At 36.4% G+C, this 12,446-nt stretch overlaps 1 protein-coding gene across 1 annotated transcript in view; it reads left to right on the top strand.

Moving 5' to 3' along the window:
- The window catches only part of SETD2 (SET domain containing 2, histone lysine methyltransferase), a 199,066-nt gene that overhangs the window by 70,011 nt on the left and 116,609 nt on the right, over positions 1–12,446 (top strand). The window contains 3 exon segments of the mRNA XM_042782420.1: positions 2,722–2,799; positions 4,466–4,563; positions 10,436–10,562. Coding sequence (XP_042638354.1) covers positions 2,722–2,799; positions 4,466–4,563; positions 10,436–10,562 — 303 coding nt within the window.

The raw sequence follows: 12,446 nt of genomic DNA, 5'->3' as shown, positions 1-12,446 counted from the left end.
CCTTCAAGGCTCAGGGGTCCAAGATTATCTTCTGTGCCTGTGTTAATTGGTTTCCCTTTTCTTTGTTGAAGAGGGTCTGTGCAATCCTTCTGCCTAGTCCACCATCTTGCCCCGCCTCCTGAACACATTAAGTTTTCAAAAATAACTTTACTGAGAGTACCTCTAGTAGTCAGTAAAAGTTGATGGGTCAAAAAAGGAATTGTTTATAAATAAGATGAATATGTTAAAAGATGAGGATGGGATATTATTTATTAGGAGTAGAGTGGATGGAGAATCCAGTAGAAATTGACAGTGAATGCTTACCACAAGGAGATATTCTGTAAGTGTGTGTTGGAAAAATTTTTTTTTTTTTAGTTAGAGATATAAAAATGAGGTTTCAGCCAAGGTTAAGCTTATGTAAATTTTCATATTTAACTGCACTAAAAAGATAAATTGGAGATTGAATCATAATAATACTTAAGGAATATAACCATTCTTTAAGCTCAGTCTTTTCTGGGAGCAGGTAACACATTACACATTTGTGAGACTTAATACTTAGGAAGATTTTCTAGAAAATTTATCTCATTGAATCAGTAAATTTTAATATTGTAAGTATTAGAACATACAGTATTTCTTTGAGATTGTTGTAGAGTGCTTTTATTGTTACATAATTACAGCAAATTTATAGGAAACAGCTGTTAATCAAGTGTTATTTATTGAAGATTGACCATGTGTAACACTCAGCTAATATTTTTATTATAAAGACAGATTTCTAGGTGAGAAAACTTCTGGAAGAATTTAGCTTTCTGCATTGCTTTTCTTGAGAAATGGATAGAAAAGACATTTGCAAGGTTATGTTTAGAAATTGTCAAAAGATTTCATGAAATTGAAAAGAAAATTTATATTTTAAAAAAGAGGAGAAATTATGCTTATAAGCAATGTACTATTCCTTTGTAATATTACAGTGGAGTTGGGATAAAATTTGGTAGCCTCTTTCTAGTATATAGTAAGAAAATGTACTTTAGTAACCAGAAAACCAAACATGCTGCCATGGGTTTGATTCTGACTCATAGAGACCCTATAGGACAGAGTACAATTGCCCCATAGGGTTTCCAAGCCTGTAAATGTTTACGGAAACAGACTGCCGCATCTTTCTCCCGTGGAGTGGCTTGTGGGTTGAAACCACTGACCTTTAAGTTAGCAGGCAAGTGCTTTAACCACCATACCACTGGGGCTCCTTGTATTCATAATTGTTGTTGTTAGGTGCTGTGGAGTCAGTTCTGACTTAGAGCGACCCTTTGTACAACAGAATGAAAACACTGCCTGGTCTTGCACCATCCTCACAATCGTTGGCATGCTTGAGCCCATCATTGCAGCCACTGTGTCAGTCCATCTCATTGAAGGTCTTTCCCTTTATGCTAATCCTTCACTTTACCCAGCATGATATCCTTCTCCAGGGACTGGTTCCTTCTGACAACATGACCAAAGTATGAGAGATGAAGTGTGGCCATTCTCACTTCTAAAGAACATTCTGGCTGTACTTCCTCCAAGACAGATTTTTTCATTCTATTAGCAGTCCCAGGGTACCTTCAATATTCTTCGTCAACACACAATTCAAAAGCATCGATTCTTCTGCAGTCTTTGTTCACTGTTTAGCGCTCACATGGATATGAGGCTATTGAAAATACTGTGGCTTGTGTCAGATGCACCTTAATCTTCATAGTGACATCTTTGCTCTTAAACACTTTAAAGAGGTCCTTTGCAGCAGGTCTACCCAGTGCAATACATTGTTTCATTTCTTGACTGCTGCTTCCATGGATGTTGATTGTGGATTCAAGTAAAATGAAATCTTTGACAACTTCTATTTTTTCTCCAATTATCAAGATGTTGCTTATTGGTCCTGTTGTGAGGATTTTGGTTTTCTCTATGATGAGGTGAGATCCATACTGAAGGCTGTAGTCTTTGGTCTTCATCAGTAAGTGCTTCAAGTCTTCTTCATTTTCAGCAAGCAAGGTTGTGTCATCTGCATATCACAGGTTGTTAATGAGTCTTCCTCCCATCCTGATGTCATGATCTTATTCATTTAATCTGGCTGCTCATAACAGAATGTGATATGAACTGAAGCACAGCAGTCTATGGCAGTGGCTCTCAGAGTGTAGTCCCTGGACCAGCAATTGGAGTTTCACCTGAGAACTTACTAGAAATGCAAGCTTTAGGGACCGACCCCAGATCTGCTGACTCTAACTCTGAGGATGGTTCTAGTAAGAGTTTCAATAAGTTCTGTTGAAGATTCAGATACAAGCTCAAGTTGGAGAGCTACTGCGCTGTGGTATTATACATGATTGAAAATGAAATTTTACACATATGAAGTGAGATTGAAATGTAGTAGAATGTAAGAAATAGCTAAAAGTAAATGAAAGAGACATTTAACCTACAGGCAAAATTATCTCCATATATAGAGATAAATTATCTCCATATATCTTTATGTAAATAAAGATATATGGAGATAATTTTGCCTGTAGGTTAAATGTGTATAGTTAGCAAATTTTCTGGAGAAAGCAATGGCATTTTGATATGTAAAGTACTGTGAGAGAAAGTAAAGCAGGGGGTTGGGAGAAAAGTCTTAAATTATCCTTGATGTCTTTTTTTTTTTGCAAAATGGGTAAAAGTATAAATGTATATTATATATTTTTAAAGATACCATTTTTTTTTATAACTCTTGACATATCCCTTTCCTCCCAGATAATAGATGCCACTCAGAAAGGAAACTGTTCTCGTTTCATGAATCACAGCTGTGAGCCCAACTGTGAGACCCAAAAAGTAAGTTGAGGTAGATATTTGTTCAAAATTGCTGTTCTGACCATTAGTTTTAGATCTTAATCAAAAGTGCCCATGAACTTTATTTTTTACTATTTAATTTTTTTCTGTTCTTTCTTTAAAAATAATTATTTTGAAATTAGATTTATAAAAATGTTGCAAAATAGAACAGAGTTTGCATATAGTCTTTACCTAGCTTCCCTAAATGTTAACATGTTACTTAACCCTAATACAGTGATCGAATCCAGGAAGTAATGTTAACTATTAACTGATCTGAAGAACATATTCACATTTTGCCAGCTGTGCCCCCTCATGTCATTTTTCTGGTGCAGGATCTAATCCAAGAACCCTTATCGCATGTAGTTGTCATATTTCCTTATCCATAAGTTTTTGATATTTTGAAGATGTCAAAATGCAAAACTGAGATTTAATTTTAATGAAGTCCAGTGTATGCTTCTTTATTTGGATTCTTTTAACAGCTTCTTTCAAGGTGCCAAATATGACTGTTCTAATAACACTCATAAGGGATTGGGCAGTCACTGATGAGAAAGATTGTAGGTAGTGTGCGTGTGGGTACACATGGCTCTTCCTCAAGACCAGGATCTGAGTCTTGTTTATCTTTGTGCCTCTGGCACATAGTTGATATTTGATAAATCCACTTGTTGAATTTGATTCAACATTTTGAGAGAATAATTTTGTTATTCCCCAATTTGGGTTTTGAGTTTGATTTTAAAAAATAAAAAATATGTATATATTAGAACAATTGTTCTTGAGTTTTTTAGGTTGAGAAAGTTTTGGATTCACTCTCCAGAAAATACACATTAATGATTTCCTCTCATATTGAAATACTATTTTTGGTTCCTGGATATTTTTTTCCCTTTGATCTGTATACTAATAGATTTTATGTGTGGTTCTACGTCTTTATCTTCTAAGAGCCAAGCAGTATAATGAATAGGAGACCCTAGTCTGAGAATCATTTAATTTCCAGTTCTAATTCTGCTGGCAGCTGGTCTAGTTGTGGGACTTTTCTGTACTGTGTGCCTTCATCTCTCTAGGTCTGGAGTTTTTCGTCAGTAACAGGTGCAAACGGCTTTGACTGAAGCTCTTCCAGTCTTTGACTTACTTAAAACGTTCTGTAACTACAGGATCAAACTCTGTAGTGTATCTGCCCTTATTTGGATTTTTCAGTGTTATGACTCTGCTCAGACACTTCCCCTCCTTTCACTGCATTCAGCCATATGATTGCAGCTTCAGGAAATTAAGCTTTTAGCATCTGTCTTTCCCTGGGTCTATCCCCCATTTTATCCTTTCTTTATAATAGAATGGGTGACTAGAACATGATTACTTTTAATATCTGAGTTAGCATAATATAAATCGTATAAATTTGCCTGTGATGATCAGTGACATTAGGTATTCCCTATTTGCCTAGTGATACTTTACTGTCTGGAAATGTGTATTAAGATAAAAATAGCAGTTACTTTTATTGTAGACAAATTATTTTAAAGATTATTCAGTCTGGTTGTCCATTAAGTAAGTTACTTTACCTAAAGGAAATCATCCATTTGGTTTTTAGAAAACCCTTTATTGCCTGAAGAGACATGCATAATTTGGGGTTGGGGAGGGAGTTGATCAAATGATAATTTATTTTCTTTTACAAACACTGTTTCAGTGGACTGTGAATGGACAACTGAGAGTTGGGTTTTTTACCACCAAACTGGTTCCTTCAGGCTCAGAGTTAACATTTGATTATCAGTTCCAAAGATATGGGTAAGTGCTGTTTCTACTTCTTTTGCTGCATCTGATAGGGAAGTAGGATGAGCTCAGATTAAAAAAAAAAAAAAACTTTGTTATGAATTACTTAGAAGTTATATTTATTATCAGTGCTTATCTATATTATACTTTCTTGTTTTTGTGTATTTTTCCTACTGTAGGACACTCCTGGCCACTAAGGGATAGTATATACAATAACTACCTAATTTCCTTCTGAACTTTATGTTCTCTTATTTATATAATTACTAATTAATTTTCAAAAACTTTCATTATAGAAATATCAAGTATATGTATGAGTATAAAGAAAATGATATAATAAATCTCTATATATCTATTAAACTGTACTCACAGTGACTCTGTAGGACAGAATAGGACTGCCTCTTAGGGTTTCCAAAGCTGTATAATCTTTACAGAAGCAAACCAACACATCTTTCTTCTGTGGAGTGTCTGGTAGGTTTGAACCACTGACTTTTCAATTAGCAGCTGAGTGCTTAGCTGTTGTACCATGGGGCTCCTTGTATTAGTTATAATGGGCAGGAACTAATTTATGATTTTGAGTACTATTTAAAATAAAAAACAATCAAGCATTTGTCTTGTCTTTTGCATGTGAATGCTACTTTACAGTAAACCAAATGATTGATGAGAGGAAGTTCTTTATCAAAGTAGTCCAGTTAAATGAAATTGTAGTGATACCACCACCATTTTGCTACCTTTGATGAACTAGTGAACTAATGGATCTAGGCAGTGATCATCAGTGGCTGCCTGATGGAAGAACACAGTACTACCTGTGAATAGTCTTGGTAAAGGAATTGAATCTGAATCAGATCAAGTCTCTAGATATAACTGCTAATTGATAAATACAGGAAGCAGAAATAGATGACACTACAGGGATGTAAACAATAAAATACAGACTTTGGGAAACTCACATGAACTTTTTTTTTTTTAAACATTTTATTGTACTTCAGGTGAAAGTTCACATAGCAAATTAGTTTTCCCTTCAGTAGTTCATACACAAGTTGTTCCATGACATTGACTGTGATCTCTGCAGTGTGTCAGCATTCTCCCCATTTCCACCTTGGGTTCCCTGTTTCCATTCGTCCATTCCCTTGCCCCTTACTACCTTCTCATTTTTGCTTTTGAGAAGATGTTGCCCTTTTGGTCTCTTACAGTTGATTGTTCTAATAAGCACATTCCTTCTGGGAATTACTGTTTATTTTATAGGCTAATCGATTATTTAAGAAGCTCTGCTGGTGCAGTGCCTAAGGCATTTGACTGCTAACCAGGAATTTGCTGGTTCAAACCCACCAGCCACTCCGCAGAAGGAAGACGGGGCAGTCTATTCTGTAAAGATTTACTGCCTCGGAAACACAATGGGGGACACTGTGAGTCAGAATCAACTCAATAGTAGTAGGTTTTTTTGGTTTGGTCGATTATTTGCCTGAAAGGTGACCTCCAGGAATTGCTTCACTTTTAAGTTAGAAGGTTGTCTTAGGGCATTAGTCTCAGGGGTTCCTCTAATCTCTATCAGACTAATATATCTGGTCTTATTTATGACTTCGAATTTTGTTGTACATTTTTCACCCATTGTAACTGGGACCTTCTGTTGTGTTCCTGGTCAGAGCATGGTCAGTAGTGGTAGCTGGGCACCATCTAATTCTTTTGGTCTCAGGTCAGAGGATGTTCTGGTTCATGTGGGCCATTAGTCCTTTGGACTAATTATTTCTTTGAGTCTTTGGCTTATTTTCATTTTCCTTTGTATCAAACAAGAAGAAAGAGACCCATAGTTGGTATCTTAGATTGTTGATGACAAGCTTTTAAAACCCCAAATGCTAGTCACTCAACAGGATATAAAACATTATCTTGATGAACTGTGTTATGCTTTATTTGTCAACTTTGGGCTTGTTAGTCTGAGCAGCTAGCAGCTAAATGAAGAAAAGCCTCTAGTTCCAATGGGCCGGGAGCAGGAGACAGAGCTGAAGCCCAAGGTTAAGGGGCTTTCACCCAGCCCCTAGAGCCTGGCACTTTGAACTTGGACTTAAAGCCTCCAAACTGCAAGAGAATAAGCTCCTGTTCGTTTAAGCCATCCCATTTGTGGTATATTCTTGTCAGAGTGGGACTAGGTAACCAGAACAACAGCCGTATACCTATATATACCCACTAATGTATTCCCGTACCGCCTCCCACATCTCTTTAGCATACATATCTACCCTTGTATCCGTTCACAAATTATTGCTTGATACTGTTGTTGCAGGGTTGTATATGTTACAGTAGTTGCCTTTTGTTCTTGCTTGCCTCTCAGTTGTCTTTCTTTGTCTTGGTCACATTGTGCTGACTTCCCTCATTTTGTATATTGTCTTTCCTTTCACCAGAATTAACATGTGTATTATCTAGTTTGCTTTATAACCTTTTTGAAAGAGATCTTTTGCAGCAGATTTGCCAAATGCAATACATCGTTTGATTTCTTGATTGCTCCTTCCTTGTGTGTTGACTGTGGATCCAAGTAAAATGATATCCTTGACAACTTCTTCAGTATTTTCTGTTTATCATTATGTTACTTATTGGTCTAAAGATGTCTCTTTGAACACTAAGGTACGCCTGACCCAAGCCATGGTATTTTCAGTTGCCTAATATACATGGTAGAGCAGGGCATGGAATAAGAAAGACTGGAGAAGAATTGATGCCTTTAAATTATGATGCCATTTAAGGATATTGAATATGCTATGGACTGCCAGAAGTGAAAACAAATCTGTCTTGGAAGAAGTATAGACAGAGTGCTCCTTAGAAGCAAGGATGGCCAGACTTTGTCTCACATACTTTGGACATGTTATTAGGAGGGACCAGTCTCTGGAGAAGGGCATCATGCTTGGCAAAGTAGTGGGTCAGTGAAAAAGAGGAAGACCTTCAAGGAGAAGGATTGACATACTTGCAACAGTGGGCTGAAACATAGCAGTAACTATGAGGTTAGCACAGACTGGGCAATATTTTGCCGTGTAGTACATATAGGGTCTCTATGAATTGAAAGCAACTCAATGGCACCTACCAACAATGTTGGCTAATGATTTTGAGCATCTTTTCATGTGTTTTTTATCCACCTGAATGTCTTCTTTGGTGAAGTGTCTGTTTGTGTCCCTTGCCCATTTTTTATTTGGATCATTTGCCTTTTTGTTGTTGAGGTGAAGTGTTTTTTTTTGTTTTTTTTTTTTTAATAAATTTTAGAGATTCCTTATCAGATATGTCATTGTCAAGTTATTTTTCCTGCCTATAGGTTCTCTCTTTACTCTGTTGCTGAAGTCTTTTCATGAGCATAAATTTTGAAGAAGCCCCATGTACCTGGTTGAACTTCATGAATTTTTAAATAAATTGCAAGAAAAACTAAGAAGGGAGGTGAACCTAATGATTATTAATAGACATAATTGTGATGTTTGGTTATTTTTTGTTACTAAGGTATTACTAATTTCTTGGCATGATAAGGGTATTGTGGTTATGTTTAAAAAATGAGTCCTAGCGATCCTGAAATAGATGAAATGCTGCACCTGGGGTTTGCTCTAACATGATCTGGGGTGGAGATAGGCAGTGGAGAGTGTATAAGATGAAAAAAATAGATTGATCATGAATGGTAATTGTCAGACCTGAATGATGGACTAGTTCTCCCTACTCTTGAATGTTTAAAATTTTCCATATGAAAGCATTTAAAAAAGTGAAATAAGAATCCAAATACAAAGGCAAATACTAGCTTCCATTCTGTGCCTTCCTTCTTAGCATAGGTGACCAGTAAGGTCTCTTGTAAGATCTGCCCCCATCTCTTAAAATTTTCAGCATAATGTCACTTCTACTCTGCCCCCAACCCATTCAAATTAAATTTGATAATAAAATGGCACTTTATGTAGTTTGGAGCTCTGGTGGCATAATGCCTAAGGTTAGCAGTTCAAACCTACCAACTGCTCTGCGGAAGGAAGATGCAGCGATCTACTTCCACAAATATTTGCTGCCTTGGAAATCCATTGGGGGTCATTATGAGTTGGAATTGACTTGCTGGCGGTTAGTTTGGTTTTTGGTTATGTAGTTTATTTTTCAATTTTTTTTTTTCCTAGTGCCTTGTATTGTGTAAAAATTCAAAGTAAGGTACAAAACTCTGATGTTTTATTATTATATATGTATGCATTTGTAGCTTCTGGTTTTATACTAAGAAAGCACCACAGATGCAGAGTTTCTTGGATATTTTAATCCTCTTAGTGCTGCCATATGACAGGGATTTAATTCTACTCTATAGTCTGGTTATCAGTCACTGATACTCTGGCAGTGAAGTTGTTTCGTATACTTCTGCACGTGCTTCATGTTTCATATCTGAGAATTTAATGAGCTCTGAGGTTCTTTAAACTCTGAATATGATTATCTGATTATGATTTAATACAGATGCCAAATGGTTAATTCCTATTCTGAGTACCTGCTTCTTTTGGCATGTATTCAGGGGTGAGTGCAGGCCAGGTTCTGTGTAGAGTGGATAGGACTGGTGTCTGTACTGAAGTTTGAAGGGCAAGAAATGGAAGTCACGTGCTGTTTGTGTTCCCTGCTCTGTTTATTGAACAATTTATTTTTGTGCCTCTGACCACTACTGTCATATACTAAATCTGTCAGTTTACTTTGAGAATAATCCTTCATGTTTTCCTCAGGTAGTCCTGGTCACAGTGTTAATTAATGACAGGTGACTTCTACCCAGGCCCCTGTAGACCTGGGCTGATTTAGGCCTGTATTCTTTCCACCACTGTCCTTTGCCTCCGTGGTTACATTTATTTATCGTGGTATTTATTATTACTGTATCTCATCCTTATGTGATGGTGGTTATTTTTTTTTTTAATTGTGTTTTAGGTGAAAGTTTATAGAGCAAATTAATTTTCCATACAGCAGTTCATGTACATTTTGTTTCATGACATTGACTACAATTCCCCACAATGTAATAGCTCTTCCCGCTTCCTCCCTGTAGTTACCTCCTTTCTGTGTCCTTCCTTCCTATGCATCCCCCCCCCCCCAAGCTATCCCCTGTACATGTACTTCCTTCTGTTCTCCTAATTGACTGTTCTAAGGAGTGGATCTACCTGATGCAAATGTTCGCCCTATATGCCAGTCTGTTTTTTGGCTGAAAGCCATGGGAGTGAGTTTAATTCCAGATCTGAAAGGTAACTGGCAGCCATAGTCTTGGGAGTCTCACCTGGCTCTATCAGATTAGTAAATCTGATCTTTTTTGTGATCTTGAGTTTTGTTCCACATTTTGTTCTCCGACTCTATCCAGATCTCCTGTATTGATCCTTTTCCAAGTGGTTGACAGTGGTAGCTGGATACCATCTAGTTCTTCTGCTCTCATGGTGTGATGACAGCTTTTAATAATCAAATGTTTCCTTTTAAGTATGCTTACTAATAGTGCATTTTATAACTGTTTATAATAATGTATTTTGTGTGTTTTCTGTGCCAGTTGAACATTTACATACTAGTAATAGATGTCTGAGATATATAAGCAAGTTTGTTCATAGACCAAGTATGTATGTGAATCTTATTTTCATACATTAGTAGTAGGTACTTTCATAAAATGGAGAACTTGCTCATTAGGTTGTTGGTTAGTTTTGTGTCGCCAATAAAGGAAGATTAGAAGTACAAGTATGTAAACAATTTTTAGGCATTTCCATTAGACGCCAGATTTGTTAGAGTATCTTAAAATTATTATTTTTTTCCTTAGGAATTACTATCACTTGAATATAATTGTTATTACTTATCAATTGAATATAAATAATATTAATTATTATCTCTTGAATATAATTGATGGATACTTGTATATAGTTTACTTCCATATAACTGACTTTTTATGCTCCCTGACTAGAAAAGAGGCTCAGAAATGTTTCTGCGGGTCAGCTAATTGCCGCGGTTACCTTGGAGGAGAGAACAGAGTTAGCATTCGAGCAGCAGGAGGGAAAATGAAGAAGGAGAGATCCCGTAAGAAGGATTCAGTAAGTGTTCCATCCTTCCTTCAGCTCTCACAATATATATTTTAAGAAGGATTATAGCTTTTCTGATTGAAGTGTTAAAAAGTCAAACTATTACCAAAGAAATTCAGGATGAGATATTACTGGAAAAGAAATATGGTTGTAATTTTATTTCATGTTCATAGACATTAGTATTGGGCATTGAGAACTGTTGAAATCATCTTGAAAACACCTTGATGAATATAGTTTTTCAGAACCTCTAAAACTCCTGAGTACAAATACAATGTTCATCTTGTCAGTCTGTTACCTCAATTAAGTCTGATCTACATTCTTACTCTTTCAATACTGGTTTGCCTTTTGTTTGGAACTCTAAACTTTGTGTTCTTAAAATCCCTGAAAACTCTCTTTTGGAAGTGCAAGCTAAGTGTTGAGAGGCAACAGGCAGCCTAAGAGTGAGAAGGGAATAATCTCAGATATTTTTTTCATTTAATGCATTAGAATAATAATTAATAGCCTCTTTCTACTCTAGCTAACCTGAGTTACTGTGGGAGTGGGAGGAGGAGGGACTCCTGTTACTTAAGGGAATCGCAACTAGGACATTCGCTGTCTATAGTTTTAAAAAATCCACCCTTCTTTTTCTGAGGATTGCTTTACCAGAACAGTGTTTCTCAAAATGTAATCCTTGGATCATCTGCTTCAGAGTCACCTAACAAGTATGTGGTTAAGATGCATATTTTGGGGCACTTCTCCAGACCTGTGCCATCTTAGTGGAAGGGTTATGGGTGGTGTTAGTCCACACCTCCTCCCTGTGGTGTTCTTCTGCAGTTAGCTCATTCCTAGACTTTTCAGGAACCAATACTGTTAAGAATTACAAATGATAGCAATCTTACTGTTTAGTTGGAGAGACAGAGACATAATTAAAGGAAAAGGCACAATATAATGCTTATAAATAAGCCCAAATTAATTTGAGATCATTTATGGAGGATCAGAATTCTGTAAGAAGACATAGACAACAAAAAACATTGGAAAGGGCAATTTGAAAAATGCAAAAAGGACAGTTTATAGCAAATACCCATGTTTCTGCTATCCAGGATGAACAAATGGTCTTTGTTGTTAGTTGCCATTGGTTTGATTCTGACTCACGGCAGCCCCGTGTGTGTCAGAGAAGAACTGTGCTCCATGGGGTTTTCAAGGCTATGACCTCTCAGACGCAGATCATTAGGCCTGTCTTCTGAGGTGCTCCTGAATGGCTTCAAGCTGCCAGCCTTTTGGATAATAGTTGAGCACTTAATCATTTGCACCACAAAATGATCTTTAAATATCATGTTTATGTCAGCTTTCATTTTAGATGATGTTGAAAATAATGCTAGCAGGCAACATATGTATAGTGTAACTGTGTGCCAAGCACTCTTCTGAACACTTGAGACTTTAACTCATTTAGCTTACACGGTAATCTCACATAAATCAGTTATAATGATTTTACTTCCTTTGCAGATGAGAATACTAAGGCACAGAAGGAAATGAGATGATGGAAATGAGGTCGTCTGTCTCTTGTTTCTAATCTTAACCATTCTAGTCAAACACTTTAGAGAGTAGTCACATTCTCTCCCACGTATGAGACAATTACGGTCATAATAATCAGTGTTTTTGCGTTTCAGAATACAATGAATTATTTTATGTACTCTTAGAACTTTTTAAGAAATTTTTCTGCAATTTGTTTTTACTCTTATTTTAAAATTTAATCCATATTATTTTATATGGATAAATATACTCTTAACTACTGCAAAGTTTTTCATCATGTAACAACTTACTAGCCTATTTTTCTACTGATGGGCGCTTTTGTTTACAATATTGTGCAGATAGATCTGAGAGAGGAGTTCTGAAGGGATTGGATGGATTGTTTATATA

The sequence above is a fragment of the Orycteropus afer genome, unplaced genomic scaffold (assembly GCF_000298275.1).
Source record: "Orycteropus afer afer isolate SDZICR_OR568_19922 unplaced genomic scaffold, OryAfe1.0 scaffold00311, whole genome shotgun sequence".
NCBI lineage: Eukaryota > Metazoa > Chordata > Mammalia > Tubulidentata > Orycteropodidae > Orycteropus > Orycteropus afer.
This window is presented reverse-complemented; position numbering and strand designations above follow the sequence as displayed.